General features: G+C 39.4%; 1 protein-coding gene across 8 annotated transcripts in view; it reads left to right on the top strand.

Moving 5' to 3' along the window:
* Positions 1-19,803, top strand: part of LOC139962557 (adenylate kinase 9-like) — a 35,931-nt gene extending 16,128 nt beyond the window's left edge. For 3 of the 8 annotated variants that reach the window (XM_071962669.1, XM_071962668.1, XM_071962666.1), the window contains 16 exons: positions 3,086-3,151; positions 3,859-4,065; positions 4,893-4,993; positions 6,098-6,310; positions 7,125-7,344; positions 8,807-9,011; positions 9,994-10,282; positions 10,997-11,224; positions 12,638-13,070; positions 13,508-13,709; positions 14,358-14,504; positions 15,035-15,252; positions 15,426-15,792; positions 17,754-17,852; positions 18,141-18,358; positions 18,799-19,802. In XM_071962669.1, the coding sequence (XP_071818770.1) occupies positions 3,086-3,151; positions 3,859-4,065; positions 4,893-4,993; positions 6,098-6,310; positions 7,125-7,344; positions 8,807-9,011; positions 9,994-10,282; positions 10,997-11,224; positions 12,638-13,070; positions 13,508-13,709; positions 14,358-14,504; positions 15,035-15,252; positions 15,426-15,792; positions 17,754-17,852; positions 18,141-18,358; positions 18,799-19,010 (3,425 nt within the window). In that variant the 3' untranslated portion in view covers positions 19,011-19,802. Of the gene's footprint in view, positions 1-3,085; positions 3,152-3,858; positions 4,066-4,892; positions 4,994-6,097; positions 6,311-7,124; positions 7,345-8,806; positions 9,012-9,993; positions 10,283-10,996; positions 11,225-12,637; positions 13,071-13,507; positions 13,710-14,357; positions 14,505-15,034; positions 15,253-15,425; positions 15,793-17,753; positions 17,853-18,140; positions 18,359-18,798 lie in introns of all 8 variants that reach the window. The other 5 variants (XM_071962670.1, XM_071962667.1, XM_071962665.1 and 2 more) reach the window with 2 other exon arrangements.
* The last annotated feature ends 3,387 nt before the right edge of the window (positions 19,804-23,190 follow it).

Below are 23,190 nucleotides of genomic sequence, written 5' to 3'. Positions count from 1 at the left end.
ACATCTCTTTACACCTGCATCTCACCTGCATGCCCATACCTCACTCTTGTACCATTATCATCACCGACAACTTGGATGATTCAAACATCTTCTCTCCCCACCCTGCATCTAACCTGTATGTACCCATACCTCACCTTTGAATCATTTTCAGCACTGACAACCTGTGTGCTTGAAACATCTGGACCTCACCTCTGTACCTCACCTGCATGCCCATACCTCACCATCGCATCATTATTATAGCTAACAACATGCGTGCTAGTAATGTCTCTGCTCCTCACCTTCATGCCAGTACCTAACCCTTGTACAATGACTTTCATAGCCTACAACTAATCTGCTGGAAGCTTCGTAGCTTCACACCTTCATCTCACCTGCACGCCCATACCTAACCCTTGTACAATGACTTTCATAGCTGACAACTAAACTGCTGGAAGCTTCGTAGCTTCACACCTTCATCTCACCTACACGCCATACCTAACCATTGTACCATGATTTTCATAGCTGGCAACTTATCTACTGGAAGCTTTGTAGCTCCACACCTTCATCTCACCTGCACGCCCATACCTCACCATTGTACCATGACTTTCATAGCTCACAACTAATCTGCTGGAAGCTTTGTAGCTTCACACCTTCATCTCACCTGCACGCCCATACCTCACCATTGTACCATGACTTTCATAGCTTACAACTTATCTACTGGAAGCTTTGTAGCTTCACACCTTCATCTCACCTGCACGCCCATACCTCACCATTGTACCATGACTTTCATAGCTCACAACTAATCTGCTGGAAGCTTTGTACCTTCACACCTTCATCTCACCTGCATGGCAATATCCCTCATTCATTTGAACCATCATATCATTGCAAATTAAGCCTAGTCAAAGGTACATTTATACATGATGTGATTAGTGAAGCATCAATATACAAAAGCATTCTGGCTGCTCTAAATGCTTGATTTCTCTTCAGTTAACCCATGATGCTACCACCCTGTTTTATGGAAAATCGTTAAAATAGAAAAAATAAAGGTGCTTATCACCATTGTACCATGACTTTCATAGCTGACAACTTATATGGTGCAAGCTTTGTACCTTCACACCTTCATCTCACCTGCATGGCAATACCCCTCATTCATTTGAACCATCATATCATTGCAAATTAAGCCTAGTCAAAGGTACATTTATACATGATGTGATTAGTGAAGCATCAATAGACAAAAGCATTCTGGCTGCTCTAAATGCTTGATTTCTCTTCAGTTAACCCATGATGCTACCACCCTGTTTTATGGAAAATCGTTAAAATAGAAAAAATAAAGGTGCTTAGTGTTAGGCGTGTCCAATCATCAGCAAAAATGGTTATGGAATTAATATAAGTTTTGTGCCAAATATAGAATCCAGAAGGTTAGGGGGAGGTCATTAGGTACACACGGTCACGTTGTGTAATCTGTTGAGTCCTTTCCTGTTAATACTTACTCTTCCGTTTACTATAAACTACATGTTTTGCATAGCACTTCAAACACAAACACGCAGGCTTTGTCTGCTGTGTTTTCATGAAACATCCTGATACTGAAATATGAGTGATGATATTTGTGCACAGAAACTTAGTAATTAGTAATAGAATATAGTCATTGTGTATTAATGTAGAGCAAAGGTAAAAAAAAAAAATATCGATGACTCATTGTCTGCATAAAACAAGCTGTCAATGAATTACTGCTGCTAGGGAGATCCAATTATCAAGTTCTCTAAGTAAACCAACGTTTAATAACTGAAACAAAAACTTGAAAATTTTAGAGTTTTTGTTTTTTGCATGCATGCATGCACGATTCATTGTTAAATGTTATCTGTGTGTAAATGGATCAGGGGCATAGCTAGACTAGGTTTCCTAGGGAGGGACAGACACTATTCTAGGTAGAGGAGGGCAGGCAGAGGATTGCTTGGGATCAGGGTCGTAGCTAGACTAGTTATGTTTAGAAAGGCCCGATACCTTTCTAGGGGGAGGAGGGCAAGCAGGGTATTGCTCAATATAATTTCTAGGGAAAAAATCCCTGCTATATTTTTGTGGGGGTGGGGGTGTGGCAGTGGGGGCCAGACATATATTTGGATTAGAGGTGGGGTCTGTGCCCCCTTATCTACACCACTGGAATGGATTCATTTGAACTGGACACTGTAAGGTGATGTTTGTTTTGTGCAACTTTTCCTGCTGACATATTTCTTTCTCTCAAGTCACAGTTCCCACAGCCTCCAGGAATGTGAACATTTAATATTTGATTGGATTTTGGGAAATAATTAGGTAAATGATGTACATTTATGCAGCAAATTGAAGGATAATGGTAATGGCTACAAACCCTTGATTGTTTGCTATTTTGCAAAGTGTTTTACTAAAGCAATAGTGGAGAAAATGTCCCTTCAAAAATTACTTAAAATATGCTAAGTACTGTTGTATCATTTGTAAATATTTTAAGAGTAGCTCCTTCCCTCATTTTTCCTGTTATCATTGTTATAATTGTTATAATTGCTATTATTATTGCAATGACTGTTATAGTTGTTATCATATTCACATCTCACTCATTACTAATCCATAAAATATTTTTTTGTTTTTATCCCATTTCTTTCTCCTTCTGATTTTAATTCAATTCTTTCTCATATTCATCTTGTTTTCCTCTTCAATTGGGTTTTTTCTCCCAATTCTTTTTTTTATTTTTTATTCATTCACTATTTAAATCTTTTCTCTTTCTTTTCTGTAATCTGTCATTCCTCGCTTTTAAATTCTTCCATTTAACTCTACCAATGATGATTTCTTAATTGTCTTTATCCCTCTTCCCCTCTTTATCTCCATTCGCTCTTTATCCCCTTTCCCCTATATCCCCTCCCCCTTTATCCCCTTCTCTTTATCCCCTTTCCCCTCTTCATCCCCCTTAACCCCTTTATCCCTCCTTTACAACCTATATTCCTTTATCCCTATTACCCCATCTATCCCTTTCCCCTCTTCATCCCCTTAACCCCTTTATCCCTCCTTTACAACCTACATCCCTTTATCCCTATTACCCCATCTATCCCTTTTGCCCTCTTCTGCTGCTATTTACTAAACTTAGCCCCAGAACCTGCATTAACTGAGGCAACTGAATCAACAGTTGGAGATTCCACTTACCTAGCAACAGGTATCGGATCATGTATTTGTAGTTAGACAATACTGATGATTACTCATAATGTGAACCATAATATCTTAAGCAGAATAGTCCATGTGTCATGTATTGTCATATTTGTCATATTTGATTTAAATTATTCCTGCGTTGTCACACAAGGTCAGCTGACCTTATACAGAAAACCAATTTACTCAATAATAATAATAATAATTTCTTAAGGAATTTACAAATGAACTATGTGTGAATAAACTGCAATGGTAATGAGAAGTTTGTATTGGGATGGCTTGGAGGGGGTGGGGGCGGGGGAGGGTTGGAGGGGAGGAAGCTGACCTGCAATTAGGTTATTGATGGAGGAAATGTTGGGGAGGGGTCCATTAGGAGAGGGCAAGGGTTGGAAGGAAAATCTGTCTGAAATTGGGGTGCAGAATAATTCTCCTTTGTTTTTAGAATGTTTAAAGGTCAAATGCATTAATTTCACATTTGGTAATTGGTGTCAACTCAATAACCTCAACTACAGTTTCACAATGCTCCCCCCCCCCCATTTTGTAAACTCCTAACAAATTTTTGAGGTGATCCATTTACAACCTACTTTAAGAATAATGTTGAGATTTATTATATTGATATTGTACTTAATATGTGTTGTATTGAAATAGAACAGTCCCTACAAAAGGAAACAAATTATAAAACAAGCAACATTTTGGACCTTCCCTTCATATCTACAGAAAAGAGCGAGGTCCCAGTCGAGAACGTTTTACCACCAGATGGACCAGAGACTCAACAGTATAAGGACCAGAGGATGGACTTTGAGAGAGAATGGCCCTCGGTCCAGGCCCTACTCACAGGAACGGTAAACCTGGAGCCATTGACTGTGGAGATTGAAGACCTGAGCATCGATGACGTCTTGAAGATCGCTCACAATAAAGTTGAACGTACGTTTGTCTGTCCTCTGTTGTTCTATGTTAAATTTGTCACAGATGTCACTGATATGGGGGGTGTGGCAGAGGTGGTGGTTGGGGGTGAGTGGTAGTGGATAGGGGAGAGGTAGTGGATAAGGGATGGAGGGTCACTGAAATGATGGTGAGGTAGAGGTTGGTGGTTGGGGGTGAGTGGTAGAGGATAGGGGAGAGGTAGTGGATAAGGGATGGAGGGTCACTGAAATGATGGTGAGGTAGAGGTGGTTTAGGGTGAGTGGAGAGGTAGTGGATAAGGGAGATGTCGTGGATGGAGGGTCACTGAAAGTATGGGGAGGCAGAAGTGGCCGTTGGGGGTGAGTGGTAGTGGATAGGGGAGAGGTCATGGATGGGGGATAAAGTGGATTGCAGAGAGGAGGCAGATGGGGAAGGGTAGGCTACCAAGGATATGGGTAGTTTTGATGAGCAGGGAAACATTTATGTGTTGATTTCCTTCTATTGCTCTGAATTAGCTGCTATCGTTGTTGAACTCTTTTATTAAGGGTGGATTGTATCTTTTGTCTATGTTACACGGTCATTGATTGTTGCTGTTTAAAGAGAAACCTTTAGTATTAAGGTCAGAGTGTTTCTCGTTCTGACAAGAATGACAGATGTTAGATTTCGTCCAAAGCAAAAAAAAAAAAAAAAAAACAAGCAAAGACCCCCCCAAAAAACAGCATTATTTTAAGAGATGGGTTAACTTTGACAGGACAGTGCAAACTATAAACAATCTGTTTTTGTCTTTAACCACAAACCGGTGTATCATGTATCATGCTGTACTCCTCTTCTTTCCCTTTTCCCCGTAGAGCCCTACACCTATCGTGCGGCCGACTACACCAGCATGGACCTGGACGAGGAGGATGAGGATGCAGAAGCAGATGAAGATGATGAAATGGAAGAAGAAGAGGTGAGTTAAATGGGAAAGAAAAATATTACAAAATTAAAATTAAAAACAAATTTATGGAAATGAATATTATGTATAGTTAATATAGTATTTTATAGAATTAATAAATTTTTTAAAATACGGTATCATCCATAATGAATCAGTGGGTTACCGTTAAGAATTGCTGTACCTCTGTAGCTTTCTTCAATTGATCTATTCTGTCAGTGTGTCTGTTTAGTCTGTCCTCTCTTCTCCTACCTCCTCCTCCCCACACCACCCGTCCCCCTCCCCCCCCCCCTCTCCAAAAGAAAAAATGGAAAATGCTGCCTTCCACAGTTGGTCATATCTTTGTACACATATTATGAAGGATACAATTTTTTTTTTTTTGGTCAACAAGTCTGCAACCCTGTCGAGTAACTACTCAAAGAATATAGTTTCATCACACTGAGACAATCTTCTAGGTCTTTTCAAACCAAGCGAACAGTAATGAACAAGTATAAATTAATGACTTTGATTGTATCCTCAACATTTTCATCACCTGAAAAACTTTTTAACCTATGATTTAACCCTTATTAGCATATTTAAAAAATATAGTTATGGGTATTTTAGTTTCCACAAATGAAAATATTGAAAAATTGATCAAAACTCCTTCATACAGCTGCCATAACATCTGTGTTGTATGTGATGATGGTATGGTTAAAATGAACAGATTCCATGAAAATGTGTGATATGGCTCTGTTGAAACAGAGTACCATGTAGGGTGTCAATGTGTCCCCACCCCCTAAAATTAAGTTTTACATGTGAAATTCTGAGGCATATTTAGGCTATAAATTAGGTATATAATACGGTTTACTTGCAAGGTCGTTACTATAACAACTGTTTAATTTTTTTGGTCGGGTTGAAAAGGAGGGGGGGGGCAGGGGAAACCTCCACACCCACCCTGGATACATGCCTGTAAATTTGTGCATGTTATGAATAAAATACGGTATGTATTGTGCTATAAACAATGGCATATCTGTAAAGTTTGATTTGCAATCCCACGAAAGAGAGTAGTTTGTTAAAGCTTTCCGTAAGAAATATGAAATCTGTGAATTTAAAACCAAAAATGTTATAACATTATCTCCTCAGGATGAAGAAGTGGCCAAAAATAAGAAGAAACAGCTTGGAGATACCAAACATTTCTGCCCTGTCGCATTCAAGGAGAATTTTGTCCTTTGGCCCGGTAACCCTGAGATTGGTTCCAAGTACAGAGAGAGGGTTTACTACTTTTCGAACCAAGATAATAAAGACAAGTTTTTGGCTGATCCTAATGTGTATGTGGCCAAAGGGAAACCATTTAAGGTAAGGAATGTCAAGCTAGCCGGTTTTTTAGCTTTATAAAGCAAGCTATGGTTGCTAACTTTCTAACTTGATAAATCAAGCTAACTTGATAAATCAAGCTAACTTTATAAATCAAGCTAACTTTATAAATCAAGCTAACTTTATAAATCAAGCTAACTTTATAAATCAAGCTAACTTTATAAATCAAGCTAACTTTATAAATCAAGCTAACTTTATAATCAAGCTAACTTTATAAATCAAGCTAACTTTATAAATCAAGCTAACTTTATAAATCAAGCTAACTTTATAAATCAAGCTAACTTTATAAATCAAGCTAACTTTATATATCAAGCTAACTTTATAAATCAAGCTAACTTTATAAATCAAGCTAACTTTATAAATCAAGCTAACTTTATAAATCAAGCTAACTTTATAAATCAAGCTAACTTTATATATCAAGCTAACTTTATAAATCAAGCTAACTTTATAAATCAAGCTAACTTTATATATCAAGCTAACTTTATATATCAAGCTAACTTTATATATCAAGCTAACTTTATAAATCAAGCTTTATAAATCAAGTGTGGTCGGCATTATATCCAATTATTGCAAACACTTGAAAAATAAGTATGAAAGTTTCTGCTTTTAGTATTCCGAAGGTGACTAAACGTCATATAAAGAAAATATAAAAGAATATAGATATTCGTCCGTGTTTCTATTTCTGTTGCATTTTGCATATATTTTGAAGGTTTTACAACAAGTCCATTAATATTCTCGATAGTATCGTTACTGTAAAAAAAATACATGAAAATAAATAATGTCATTAATATTTCAGCCACCTCCAGTGAGACTATTGATGCTTGGACCTCGCGGCGCCGGGAAATCTCTCCACGGCAGACATCTAGCCGAAGAGCTGGGAATATTTCACATCGACTTCAGGGAGAGACTTCAGGAATTAATCATCGGAAAAACCAAGAAGAAGATCGGCCCAGAGTTTGAAGATGAGGAAGAGGAACCAGATAGTGACAATGAAGAAGAGAATGCAGAGGTCAAAGGTGACTATCTGACACTGACCGGAGCTAGGGGTATTGGTCAGGGGGGGCGAGAATGGTCTGTAGGGGCGCTTTTGACACTATCTAAGCGGAGCGCCACCACAGGTTGGCGCGGAGCGTACGGAAATTTTTTGAGTAAAGATACTACCTAGATCGCCGGAAATGACCCTTTCCGGGCCTTGCTAATTTGCAGATAAACGAAGAATAAATAGGTGTCATCGCCAACAAAATGTGACAAATGTCAATAGGTAGATGAGAGCGCAATAAAAAAGTCAATAATCGCGAATAAGTAAAAAGTGGTAAAGAGCTGAAAGGCTGTCAGGGGGGGCATACTCCCCCCTGACTGTATGGACGCTCTGCCACTGTATCTGACCTATTATGGGTGCAGTATTGAAATGCCAAGGGACTTACCCTGTGTTTCACATTCATATTCAAACCCTAAACCTCTCTGTTTCAAACTATCAGTTATAAAGAGTGTTATCAGCATGTCTGTCTCAAAGCATGTTGATACAAGGATCTTTCCCTGATATTACGGGTTCAACTTTGGGCCATTTTCTTTGTGACATCGTTACTCACACTGCCAAGTTGGATTGACCTTTGTATCTGCAAACTGTGTTTCGTTCCACAATGGTTAGCTGTACAGCCGGTACACCGTACCGTGATGAAGTCAACATTTGCTTTGTGTCTTTGTAAAAAATTTAGCTTAACAATTTAAATAAAAATGAAAAATGTAATATCTCTGAAGTTTAAAAATTTCTTTACATTTAATACAAAAAGAACAAAACCTTCCCAGTGTTTGACCAATTATCTTCACACTTCATATTTTCACCATGTATAATAAAATCTCATTTTTTTCTGAATTGTAATCAAACATATTCACAGTGTAGAAAGTATCTTCACACCAATAGAAACTTCTTCTCTGTGTAAAAAGTCTCAGTGTAAAACCAAGAACGAGGTGGCTAGGACATCAGAACTGTCATATTTTTTATATCCTAGCTTTATAAGGAATTTATAACCTTTCGTGACTCTCTCTCAGTGCTGAATTTAGACTTGGTGAGGCCCTAAGCTATATAAAGCTCGGAAGCCCGTATTAAAACATTACATGACAAGGTTTCACAAAACTTGAAAACATGTACCTGTATGCCTTTTAATTGTTTAATAGCAAGGCATTTAAATAAAAAAAATAAGTAATAATGAACTTGTGTCCAAAATTATATCAGATAGGCCTTCAATTTAAAAAAATGTTCATTCCCAAAAACGAAATCATGAATTATGTCCTCAGAGATCAGCTACGCAGTTTAGCACTTTCTGTGCACATAATTTTAAAAGCCCCCCCCCCACCAAAAAAAAAAAACTGAAATTGAAATTTCTGAGGCCCCTGCAGATTGTGAGGCTCTAAGCTGTAGGCTGTTTAACTTATGCCTAAATCTGGCAGTGACTACAACCTTCTCTGTTTCCCTTCAAGATGGAGAAAAGGTGGAAGAAACCAGTCCAGAGGAGTCAAAGCCAGAAGAAACGGGTGAGCAAGAAGCAGAGGAAGAAGAGGAGCCCGAGGCTGAGCTCACAGAGGAGGAGGAGAATATTAAAGGAAACCTGATGGGAGAAGAGGCGTTGTCCCTGGAGACAGTGGAGAAAATAGCCTCTGATTGGTGGAACAAGGAACCATTCAAGTGAGTGCTTGTTTGATAATATCAAAGCAAAATGAGTTAGGTTTCTATGGCAACTGAGATATAGTAGAGGTCCGAAATGTACCAAAATGGGATGTTGAGGGAAGCAGTGAGAGATTTTAAGGGGTTTATGCAGAGATGAGACTGTAGGGAGAGGGATGAGTGCACTATTTTGTGTCTTATCTGTGTTTGATGGTATCTTTGGACAGATGTGCAAAATGTGCAAAATGCCAGTTTGGTACTCGAGGTAAATTATCTCACCATGTACCCTTCTTGTACTCTTCATTTTTGGCTAAATGATGTTATGAAAATGAGAAGTCGCCACCCTGGCTCCCTCCATATATTCCCAGGTCTATTTTTTGCCCAGGGCTGTACCCGACCCCCGCCCATGTCTCCCCAGTTCTTTCTGCTGGTGTTATGACATGAGAAGTTTCTCAATTTTTTAACTGACAGTAATTCTCCTTTGATAAAGGATCTCCTTTGTGTTGATTCATACATGCTTAGAAACTCTGCATAGTTAAAAATATGGATTGGATTTAACCTGTTAACCTCTGCTTAGAAAGTGATCATACCAGGATGGCAATATCAGACCCACTAAATATCAGACCCACTAAATATCAGACCCACTAAATTCCAGACCCACTAAAATCAGACCCACTGAATATCAGCCCCACTAACTATCAGGCCCACTAAATATCAGGCCCACTAAATATCAGACCCACTAAATATCAGACCCACTAATATCAGACCCACTAATATCAGACCCACTAAATTCCAGACCCACTAAATATCAGACCCACTAAATATCAGACCCACTAAATATCAGACCCAAATAAATATTATGCAGTTACCTATTATTCAGAGGAGCATCTTGTGGCAACATTTGCCCTCTTTGAGTCTTTGCCAAACTAAAACTGACTATGTCGTTTAAAATGTACATAGAAGTATCTTTAGACCACGGTATTGCATCAATCCCCACCCTCAGGACAACTGGCTTCGTGTTGGAAGGATTTCCCCGTACGGTAGAAGAAGCTCAGTTCATGGCGGACAAAGGCCTGTTTCCCGACGCGGCCATCGTCCTGGCCGTCGACGACGGCGAGATCACCAATCGCTTGCTCCCACCGAAGATGGAGAAGTGGAAACAGAAGAGAGACAAGAAGTTAGCCAAGAGAGAGAAGAAGAAGGAGAAGAAGAGAAAGGAACGAGATGCTGCGATGAACAAACGCCGACTGGAACTGCAGCAGGAGATGGCCGAGAAGAAGGCCGAAAAAATGGTGAGTTTTTCGCAGTATCTTTTCATTTGTCATACAGATCAGCCATTTTGGCCGAGGGGTTTGTTCATTATACAATCATGCTATTATACATGGAGTCATGCATCGAGTATGCAGATTTTGCAGGTTACAATTTTCCAAAGGAAGTTGTCATGCTGAACTATTCCACGATGTTGTAACCATCAATCCGATATCGTCAATGTCTTCAGTGGATTTACAGGGGATGTTGTCATGAGTTTGTTATACATTAAGTGCTAAACAAACAATCTTAAAGTGTCAAGTATTTTTCAAGCTCAAACATCCCTCGAGAATACTCCTTTAAGTATACAACTCGATTATGACATCAGCTCCTCAGTGCTGGTGTAAATGTTAACGGGAATCCATTATTTGATGAATCCCAATAAAACTCAATTGAAACATGTTCTTTTAGCTTGACACATAAACAACAGATCACCGTTGTAATGTATTATGTACGCATGTTATTAGAGATCATAAAAGTTGTATGACCTGACCCAGTGGTCGTCGTTGTGTTAGACTTAGTAGTCCAGCCACTTTCTTTGAAGAATCTCATATGTTTATAGAGTCATTTCTCAAAAATTTAAAACTTGGTATAGAAAATGCAATCTGGACTTGTAGCAGTGTTTTTTTATAAGGTCTACCACATATCCAAGTTTAAGGTTTTGCCGAAAGTCATCTTTTACAATTTCTAAAACACAGGCCCAAAAAGCTGCCGAGAAAGACAGCGATGAATCCGATGCGTCCGATAACGATGAAGATGAGGAGGAGGAGGAGGATGATGTGGAAGCACTGCTGGCAGAGGAATTTGAGGAGGAGGAAGAGGAGGAAGAAGATGACGACGAGATGGAAGAAGACGCCGAAGACAGGCTGAGGAATGAGATAGGAGAAATGTATGATGACGATACCAATAGACTAGCATCTGTGCAGGTAGGGATGAATTAAATGGAGAGAAAGTGGTGGGGGAGGAGGGGCAATGGATAGATCGAGGGAGGGGAAGATGAAGGGAGGGGGGAGGAATAATGGAAGGTGGGAGAATTGTGGTTTAGGAATCAAAAGGAAAGAAATGTATGATGACAATACCAATAGACTAGCTTCTGTACAGGTAGGGATGAATTAAAAGGAGAGAAAGTGGTGGGGGAGGGGCAATGGATAGATCGAGGGAGGGGAAGATGAAGGGAGGGGGGAGGGAGGAATAATGGAAGGTGGGAGAATTGTGGTTTAGGAATCAAAAAGAAAGAAATGTATGATGACAATACCAATAGACTAGCTTCTGTACAGGTAGGGATGAATTAAAAGGAGAGAAAGTGGTGGGGGAGGGGCAATGGATAGATCGAGGGAGGGGAAGATGAAGGGAGGGGGGAGGGAGGAATAATGGAAGGTGGGAGAATTGTGGTTTAGGAATCAAAAAGAAAGAAATGTATGATGAAAATACCAATAGACTAGCATCTGTGCAGGTAGGGATAAATTAAAAGGAGAGAAAGTGGGGGGGGGGGGAGGGGCAATGGATAGATCAAGGGAGGGAAAGATGTATAGGGGAGGAATAGCAGTGGGGGAATTGTTTTTAGGAATCGGGAGGAAAGATATGTACGATGCGGATACCAATAGACTAGCATCTGTGCAGGTAGGGATTAATTAAGAGGAGAGAAAGTGGTGGGGGAGGGAGGGGCAATGGATAGATCAAGGGAGGGGAAGATGAAGGGAGGGGGGGAGAGGAATAGACGGTGGGAGAATTGTGGTTTAGGAATCGAAATTAGGAAAGAAATGTAGGGCCGAATTAAAAGATACATAGGATGATGTACATGGAAAAGTATGGGCATTGGTAAGATGCTGGCAGATTATAAATACTACTAACATTTTTCGACTCAGAAGATCAAGTTTGAAATTAATGGGGGAGGAAGAAATAAAAATGGTTCGAAACAGTGTTCAACGTATTGGTATTTATGAAATGTATGATAGTGAGCTCTTGCTAGTTTCTTGATATGAGATGACACATGTCTGGATTTATGACACACACAGCACTGTTGTGGAGACATATCTTCCATTGGATGGGTAAGGAAAGAAAAGCAAAAATGTATCCATTTTAGTCAGAAAAGTTGAGATTTGAAGGATATGCAGGTCCGAGGATATCGGTCTGAAAACAAATGAGTGACCGAGGGGAAGAAGGACTCTCACCTGCATGCATTTTCAGCTTTGATTTCATAAATTGGATAGATGATCTACCGATGGATATTGTCATAACCCAGCTAGGCTGGCTTTCAGATTCCATTTTGAAGTTTTAGCTCTGTGACTTTCTAATTAAGAAACGTGATAAATTCTTCCATCTCTTTTTTTCTTCTTCAGGAAACCTTGGAGGAGATCTTGATCCCTAGGATGGAGTTAGACGGAGGTAGGAAGCCTCATATCGTCCGCTACACTCTGAAGCAGACGCTACAGCCAGTAGTGGAGTGCCGGGAGAGCCTCTTCGAGAAAGTTTACCCCATCAAAGAACACGTGGCACAGAAGATGTTACAGATCGGTTACAAACATCCATCTCGCTTTGGCAGGTGGTGTCCCGTCAAACTCCTGGCCAAGGACTGCATACAGCCGATGCAGGGCGTCGGGTTCCCGTCGTTCCCCGTCCAGTATCGACAGAACGTATTCTTCCTGTCCACGCAGGAGGACAGGGATTCGTTTCTGCTGAATCCTCTGAAGTATCTGAGACAGCCCTCTCCTAAACCGGTGGTGCCTACCAAGATGGCCATTATCGGTCCACCAAAGTGTGGAAAGACAACCCGTGAGTATAAGTGATGTTTCTGTAAATTGGGGCCTTCGGGAAACTATCGAGATTAAAATAGGTACATGCACATCTTGCCCATATCAAACAACATAAGAAGCGATATTCTGTAGACAGAAATCTTACACACTGAATAGGTCAAACAAGGCAGAGACGTTTAATGGAACGTAACAAATAATGTTTGTGATATTTTCATGTATTATAAGAAGATATTACAGAGCCTGTAGACTGCAATACATTACTTCTCTTCTCAACTGTAGATTGGTATCCATGACAACTCTTTTTATTTTATAGTCTGCGATATTACCGATATGAAAAGTAAATGGAACCAGCATCCTTAACACCAGCAACGGACTTGCTTAATACGTTATGAAACCACGATTGATTTTCATAACGGTTCATGAATATTTTCCTCTACGTTTCTCTCGTTTTCCCAGTCGCAAACCGCTTTGTGGCAGAGTATGGAATGATGAGGTTATCCATTGGAGAAGCAGTACGCTTTGTTTTGAATCAGCAATCCCAGACTGAGCTAGCCAATCAGATCAATTCCCATTTGCAGAAAGGCGCTGTAATTCCAGACGAATTAGCAGTAAGGGCTTTGGAGGTGACCATGCTGGACTCAAAAGCAAACACCAGAGGGTAAAAGTTAAATTCACTAACATTATTTGGCTGTTTTAATGAATTTTAAAAATTTTCCTTTTTGCTTTCTGATAATAAAATTTTCCCTTTATGAAAATTATTCCATAAGCACATAACGCTATGTTAATATTTCTAATGGCAATATTAAAACATAATCTATAAGTTTTGTTACATTTGCCCTTCCCTTGCAAGGTTCTCTGTTGTCCCGACTAACCAAGTCACCCAAATTGGCAACATCTTCTAAATCATTTCAGTGTTGTAGATATGATAAAGATATTATTTTCCTCATCTAGTGACTTATTGTTTTAATAGTACGACCGGAATACAATTAAGATGTTATCATAATCATTCTTTGTAATGCAAATTAGTGGTATAACCATAACTACAACAACAATATTAATAATAATACTTAAGGATTTATATGTGCACATAATCCACTTTGCAGAGCAAGGCCGGTGGTAGGCAGTTCCTCACCCCTCGTACACCCCTCATACACCCCTCATACACCCCTCAAACACCCCTCATACACCCCTCTTCAAGCTATCATTCCTCGTGGGGACCTGAGCCAGCCTTAGTGGGGGTATGGTAAGGAGAGAGGACTTTCCCAAACTAAATTTTATTTTCTATGATTTTTGTTTTTTTCTGAAGGTACATATTGGATGGATACCCTGTCACAAAGACACAGGTGGACCTATTAACCGAGTACAACATCATTCCAGTGGTAATCCTGGAACTTCAGGTCGACAGTCGGGAACTGATGGTACGGGGAATGAAAGACCGACATTCTCCTCTCAGGTAAGTTAAGAAGAGGAAACATCATTTGAGGAATGAGTTATCTGCCATCGATAATAGACTGTACCTAAATGTAAAGGACCTGTTACATGTTAAGTAGAGGTAGGGGAGGGATGGGGGGGGGGGAGAGTGGGGAGATATTTACTACAAAAATGTATTAGCGTAATCATCAGTAACTTGAGGAAGGAAACAGCTGCCAGTCAGAGCTAGAATAGGGGGTATGGTGGGTTTTTCTTCTTTGCCCACATCTGCATACACTTTATAATCAAATTGATACCACACAGAACTACAGCCAATCAGATCTAGAATCGGGGGACGGTGGGGTTTTCTTCTTTGCCCACATCTGCATACACTTTATTATCAAATCGATACCACACAGAACTACAGCCACAAAGATAGAGAATAGGGGGACGGTGGTTTTTTTTCTTTGCCCACATCTGCAGACACTTTATAATCAAACCGATACCACACAGAACTACAAACTGTCGGCTTGATATTTTATATGACAGTTGATCGTTACTTCTTTTTCTTAGGACTTTGCCCCTTCACGATAGTGCCCAGATCATGGCCATAAGGATAGCCGCCTGGCAGAAAGAGGTGACAGGTGTTAGGGAATGGTACAAAGAGGAACATAGTAACTGGGTAGCAGCGGACGGAGAGAGATCTAAGTGGTGGGTGTGGAACGAGGCAGTCAAGGAAGGCAAGAAGAGTGTAATGAGGATACAAGACTACCTACAGAGAATTGCAGATGGTAAGTCAATGGTGATACTATTAGAGGTAACTTCTAGGGCAGATACAAGACTACCTACAGAGAATTATAGATGGTAAGTCAATGGTGATATTGTTAGAGTAGATAAAGTCACCTTCTTAACAAAAAGTTCTACCTTTTTCATCAATTCTTCCTCTTTGATTTTTTATTTGTAGGCAAGGCAGTTTCAATAGCCGATCTTTGCATCACGCCCAAAGAATTTCTATCCCGACTCGGAGACTTTGGGCAGTATTGTCCCGTCAGTCTTGCTCGTACAGGTGAACTCGTAGACTGCTCCACGGCGCGTAGCCTGGACCTGGCCGCCGAGTTCCGTGGACGATATTACAAACTAGAGAACCAGGAGAAACGAGATGAATTCCTAGCTCATCCAGAGCAGTACGTTCCCCCCCTGGCCCCCAGACGCCTCCCCTCTCCCGATCTGTTACCAAAGAGAAGAACACCTCTGGAAGTGAAGACCATGTTCCCCATGAGGCTAGAATTACAAGGTTACTGTTCGGTGACCTATCTGGATGGAAAACTAAGGTGAGAAAGCCTAGCTTGCAGTTGCAAGTGGAAGGGAAAGGGGAAGAAGAAAAAATATCATGAGAAAATTGGTTTGTTTGGCATACATGTCTGTCTGCTGAAAAATGAAATCTAGAAATGGTGTTGAATAAATAGTCAGTACTTCGGTTTGGTTTCAACACGGCCAGAAATTGACATGCAAACTCCGTGGCTTTTATTTTCTTGTAAATTGAGCATAAACGGTAATGCACAGTAGATCTTTGAAATGCAATGGGTTTGTTGGTGATAAATAGCACAGAACATGATTTACTGAATAAGATAATTAGATTGATACATATGTCATATATAGAAGTGGCGCCCAACATGTTACATGTGGGATGTTGTCAATGGATAACGTTAAAAGTATCGGCTAGAAGTATTCTATCCTGACAACAGGTCTTTAAAATGCTGGTGTGCTAGTCACAAATAGCAATAAAACATGAATACTAATACAGATAATAATTGATATGTCACATGGAAACACAAAATTTGGCCTTGTCATGTTAACTGTAGGGTGCTGGGTAGGCTACTGTGGGCTCTAAAAATTCTCTTAAGCTATAAAAATGACCCCTGTCACGTTACACAATGTATCTTGCTTGATTTTCCTGAAGAGATTTTAATTAGTGCATCTTATTATTCTGCTTAATCTAAGGTGTTGTGGTAAAAAAATTATGCCACAGATCAGGAATTATATTATATGAGTTTAGTTTAGTAGAAAAAAGGATCAGGAGGGACACTTAAGTCCCCATCAAGGACCCTAAAGAGAGAGAAAAAAAACTGAAGACACAAACACTCAGACCCGATTACAATGCTTAAAGTGCTTGTCCAAAGCATTCTTAAACCCATTCACACTACAGTACTTGCAAGTACAACTTTCTCAGGCAAACTGTTCCACTCATTCACAACCCTATTAGAAAAAAAGTTATGCCGAATATTAATCCTACCATGTGACTTTTGGAGTTTAAGACAATGACCTCTGGTACAACTACTATTAGCAAACAAGAAAAAGTCGGTAAAGGATAAATTGTCAAAACCATTTACAATCTTGAAAACCTGAATCAATTCCCCCCCCCCCGTAACCTCCTAAGCTCCAGTGTGGTGAGATTCAACAGTTGTAACTGCCTATAATAAGGAACACTCTTTAAGGAACTAATCATCATAGTAGCCCTCCTTTGGACCTTTTCAAGTACTTCCTTAGACTATCTACTATCTAGACTACTATCCTTAGAAAAAGTTTGTATTAGTTATATTTTCTTATTAATTATTATCTTTATTACTGACTAGTATTCATAACTTATATTCAAGCCTTGATATGTCTCAAGTCATTCCACAGAGGGGTTTTCTCACAAACTGACAATTCTCTTTTTAAGTAATAAGTTTGCCATTGTGGCAGTCAGGATTTCCTTATTTGGACAGTATTGTAAGTTGTGACGACAGTTACAGGAAGAAGAGGTTTGTCAAGTTTTTACGGTGACTCGTTTCAAAGACTTGACTCGAGTTGGAAAAGTTATTAGTAACGACTCAGCCAAACCTAACAAAATGAGATGGTTTGTAAAAGCTCGGCTTATTGACTCATTTACTCGTTCACTTATTACATTTTATCTGACCACTAGTTTATAAAGATAGAACTTATCGCATCCCAGCGGACGCCTAATATACTAGCACTGTCCGAACTGAGGTGACCCTTCTGCAGTTGAGAGGTGTCTGCTGTTTTCACTTAAGGCCACTTTCACTTGTGTAAAGAATCTTACAGTATGAGTTACGCCTGTGGTAAATTTAATCTTTACTCACAATCTTTACTTACTCATCTTTACTTTACTCATAAAACACTTTAGTATAAACACATTTAGTACAAAATTTTGTGGAAATTCATTTGGAAAAAAAATTGCCATCGTGTCTGATACTTTTTGTAATGCCTTTAAGTTTATTTCATCTCCGTACAGGTATGAGGCACTCATTCCTGGCAACACAGAGCTCGTCGTCGAATATCGCGAGAAACTTTATTGCTTTGAAGACCTGAAAAAATTACACAAGTTTATGAGGTGAGGGTTTCATGACATCATCGACTAATTTTTTCGAGGAAGTTGAAATTTGATTTGTGTCATTTTCACCTTTGTTGACTTGGAGAACAGTTTCCTATTTGTGCAACTTCTGCACCTTCCATAATAGTAAAATGGAAGGAAGCTAAAAAACTATAAAAATGGAGGAAAAAATCAGAGAAAACCAATAGATGGGAGATAGACAGTAACCAGAGAAAGAAATATGATAATTCTGTTGATTTTGCTAATTTTTATGTGTTATTGTTTTAATTTAATGTGTTATATTCACAGACTTCCTGAGAAGTATTATAACTTGAAGTTACCTCATAAGTTACCCCCTCGGAAGGACCCCCTGATGGTGACCTCGTTACCCATGCTGGGGTACATGGAGCAGACTCTATCTACTGCCATCACCAAAGCCATGACTGCCGCGGGACTCTTCAAACCAAAGTTTCCGTTCCTGAGTGTTTCACGATCAGCTCTCATTTACGTTGCATTTCACTTGAAAGGTTTGATAATGTTAAAATATTTAAAGAGTGACCTAAAAATTGAGAGAATTCAAAGGATTTGGAAGAGAAATATTAAAACTTTGTCGTTTATGTTTCATCAAGTTATTGGTAATGCTTTGTCCTCTTATAGTTGATTATTACAATTTCCAAAAGTACACACAGTACTCGTGCTAAGTATGATAAGTACTCGTGCTAAGTATGATATATTACTTCCTGTTCACCTAAATCATGCGAGTGATGACAAATTTATGGCCATTAACTTCGTAATGGAATAGGAAAGGGGAATTATTTGTTTTTTTATTGCAACCTTACAACTATCCCAACTATTCCAAGCCCCCAAAAAAAACAACCCATAATCGAATCATTTTATTCCTACAACAACAGAAAGAAAATTATGGCAGTGTTTTACCTGGCGGCAATTTATGATTTTCTTTTTGCAGCTTACAACCCCAAGAGTTCGGATTATGTGAGAAAGAAGTACAAGCGAAAATTACAACAGTTTGAAGAGCACTGCGAGTTGATAGCGTATCTCGGCAACAACATGTCGCAACGTTACCGGGAACCAGGGGAGAGGCCAATCGACTTTGACCACAAGATGGTCACATTCTTAAACTTGGAGGGGATTGAACCGACACCTACATGGGTCGCATAACATGAAATCCTTTTCGTGACAAGTCTATGAAGAGCTTTGTCTTCCCTTAATGAAGAGATGAAAGTTGTAAACTAAAAAAAAAATGTATCAATTGTAAATAAAACTGTATGTAAATGAGTGAATGTAAACTATGCAAAAATGTCATAAATATGTTAATTTTGGATGATAATTATTTGATGGTAGAAAAAACAAATTTTTAACCTTGAAATCTTTACACCTTGAACTTGAATTGAAAGTGCCTAGTTTTTTCTTTTAATAGTCATCGAGGATAAAAACTACCTTCTCATTCGAGACATTTCCGTCCAAATTTATTCTGCACTTCCTTTGAAAGAATTATATTTCCATATTATATTTTCGTCAGTGCCTTGATATACTTTGAGTGAAATTCCATCTGTGGTTGAGTGTTGCTGTAATATTATCAACAATGTCATTTTGTGTATAGATGATATATCTATCTAGCTGCTGTTATGGGTTTTCAATGACTGTCACTCACATTGAGCAATTGTGAAATTAGTGTTACACAGTTCCACAGTAGAGATTACACAAACATGTATCTATATATATATATATATATATATATATATATATATATACATATATATATATAAATATATACAGACTTTGAAGTACAAACAAAAAATGTTTTCGACAACAAAACTAGAGTGGGTTGCCAGGGAGGAGAGTGAGAGGCAGATTAGATGAACTCAGAATTATCCATTAAAAGGGTGGTGTGCAGCTTTGTCTGTTGTTGAAGTGATGTCAGAGGGGCAAGGTTAGAGTGGGGAGGGGAGGGGAGGGGAGAGGGGTGGGCAGAGATCAACACTGCATGAATAACACCCTCTGTGGCCCTTCAGGCAAAATATGATTTTGAATTCACAACCCGAAAAGGGAGAACTGAAATGGCTTGCTCAAGTTTTCATGGAAGCCCTTTGGCGGGCGGGGGGGGGGGGGGGGAGGGAGTGTTCCCCAAGGCTCTTGCCTCATCTGCTTACTCTGTTATCCATTACTGGGGAGTGTGTGAGGGTGGGTTTGGGAAGAAAGGGGGGGGTGGTGAGGGATGTCGCTTTTCCAGTGTCATCCTTCTAGTAGTTACTTCTATTTTAGAGGCATCAGATACATTGTATGGTTAATAAATTATCATAAATTTTGATATCAATCTTGTGAAAATCATTTGATGGTCTACAAACTGTATAAACACAACTAATAGACAACTAATACATGTAAGATTTGTCATGACAGTGCAATGCTTACAAATGATAAATATGTAAGTGAGTGAAAGATATTTATTTGGTGTTCTCTATGAAAAAAAGGAAAGAATGGCCAAGAGAAAGAATCGTTTGTTTTCATAATTTCTCTGCTTTATTATGGTCATTAGGAAAGTCGTTATGAAGTTGAAGATGGTTAAATAAAGTTGTTGAAAAACAGAAACAATTTTTCGGTCGTCTTCTTTTTGGACTTTATGAAAATGGGAGAGTAACTGGTTTGATTGTTTCAATGAATGACTTATTGATTGCTTGAATGATTAATTAATGCAAATACAAAACTGTAAGATAATTGTAAGCAAAACATTTAGTTCGTTAACACTCTCAATGACGTAGCCATTTCAATTTGGACCATTTTTGGTAAAATTCTCTGCACACTGACGAAGTGAACGAACAGTTATATATATAAACAGTTTATACATATATATATATATATATATATATATATATATATATATATATATATATATATATATATATATATATATAAGGAAACCCTTGACATTAAAGGGATATACCCAATGACCTCTCTGACCCGTCACTAACTAAACCTGCATTGGGAACTTTGTGCCTTTAATCCGTTTTGTGTGAAGTACTTCCGGACGCGTAAAGCTGCCACGACACAGGATTAATGACTTAAACACAACAAAGGAATAGAGAAGATGGTTTATACAGTACCGTTTACCCCACCACCCCACCCCCCCCACTTAGTAAAATTCAAAAGTTGGTCTCAAATCTTCAGCTTTCGGGGACCGTCCCCCCAGTGAACAGATGTCAAACAGACGTTTCGTCTTATATCACCGATTGAATTTTACAATTATCGTATTTGAGCGAATCAAGTTAAATTTCTAAACAAGAAGTCACGGTTAAATGGGAAGGTGAAGTGCCCTGTCAACACCTAACTTAAAAAGAAAAACTTAAATAGATAAACCCAGAAAACGAAACGTTTAGTGGTTCCGATGCCCAAGCATATTCAAGCACACTGTGGTAAGTCATAAATGTTAATATTCATGAACTTGTGCACACCAAACTGAAGATGGATTATCTATTGACGAATGCCGCAACATATAAAGGGAGGTGCCAGGAATCAGTTATCATGTTGTAAAAGTCTATTTAGTATAAAAAAAAATGATGGATGCATGAATATTAATGAGGTCAAATTTCATCATCTCATAAGCATGAACTGTATCTATATACTAAAATTGTATTATCCAAGTTCATCGTATAAAGCTTGTAGTTGTTGCGATATCACGATTACCAGACATTTTCGGTGACGTGACCAATAAACCCACAATTGGTATACAGCTGCCAAAGATTGACAGTGTTCGCTAACTTTGCCAAATCATTACTTTAAAGGTTTTGTAAGCCTCTTGAAGGTGGTGATCAACTAAGACAGCAAGGAATCGTTAAATAAACATGAAAAAAAATCATGAAGCTGCTTATCTCACTCCATTTGTATAGCGACCTTGGCTCAGAACCAGTTACAGCAAAGAGCTGTTGGTTATTAGGAACATCCGGGATCATTTCCGCCGTGACCGGAGAAACATGATGTTGGTGATTTTACATTTATGTCAGGGTAGATGCATAGCACCTATGAAAACGTCCTTTAATTGTCACAGACGTCATCGTCATCGTCATCGTCACCGTCATCGTCATCGTCATCGTCATCATCATCATCATCATCATCATCATCATCATCATCATCATCATCATCATCATCATCATCATCATCATCATCATCATCATCATCATCATCATCATCATCATCATCATCATCATCATCATCATCATCATCATCATCATCATCATCATCATCATCATCATCATCATCATCATCATCATCATCATCATCATCATCATCATCATCATCATCATCATCATCATCACCATCATCACCAACACCAGCAACACTACTACCAACACCACCAACCACACAACCACCACCACCACATACAACACCACCGGCATCAACACCAACAACATTACCACCATCCATACCAATACTTTCAGCGACTCTCTCCTCAAGGCTCATTCACTCATCATATAGCCCATCCATCCATCCATCCATCCATCCATCCATCCATCCATCCATCCATCCATCCATCCATCCATCCATCCATCCATCCATCCATCCATCCATCCATCCATCCATCCATCCATCCATCCATCCATCCATCCATCCATCCATCCATCCATCCATCCATCCATCCATCCATCCATCCATCCATCCATCCATCCATCCATCCATCCATCCATCCATCCATCCATCCATCCATCCATCCATCCATCCATCCATCCATCCATCCATCCATCCATCCATCCATCCATCCATCCATCCATCCATCCATCCATCCATCCATCCATCCATCCATCCATCCATCCATCCATCCATCCATCCATCCATCCATCCATCCATCCATCCATCCATCCATCCATCCATCCATCCATCCATCCATCCATCCATCCATCCATCCATCCATCCATCCATCCATCCATCCATCCATCCATCCATCCATCCATCCATCCATCCATCCATCCATCCATCCATCCATCCATCCATCCATCCATCCATCCATCCATCCATCCATCCATCCATCCATCCATCCATCCATCCATCCATCCATCCATCCATCCATCCATCCATCCATCCATCCATCCATCCATCCATCCATCCATCCATCCATCCATCCATCCATCCATCCATCCATCCATCCATCCATCCATCCATCCATCCTTCCATCCATCCATCCATCCATCCATCCATCCATCCATCCATCCATCCATCCATCCATCCATCCATCCATCCATCCATCCATCCATCCATCCATCCATCCATCCATCCATCCATCCATCCATCCATCCATCCATCCATCCATCCATCCATCCTTCCATCCATCCATCCATCCATCCATCCATCC

The sequence above is a fragment of the Apostichopus japonicus genome, chromosome 21 (assembly GCF_037975245.1).
Source record: "Apostichopus japonicus isolate 1M-3 chromosome 21, ASM3797524v1, whole genome shotgun sequence".
Lineage (NCBI taxonomy): Eukaryota > Metazoa > Echinodermata > Holothuroidea > Aspidochirotida > Stichopodidae > Apostichopus > Apostichopus japonicus.
This window is presented reverse-complemented; position numbering and strand designations above follow the sequence as displayed.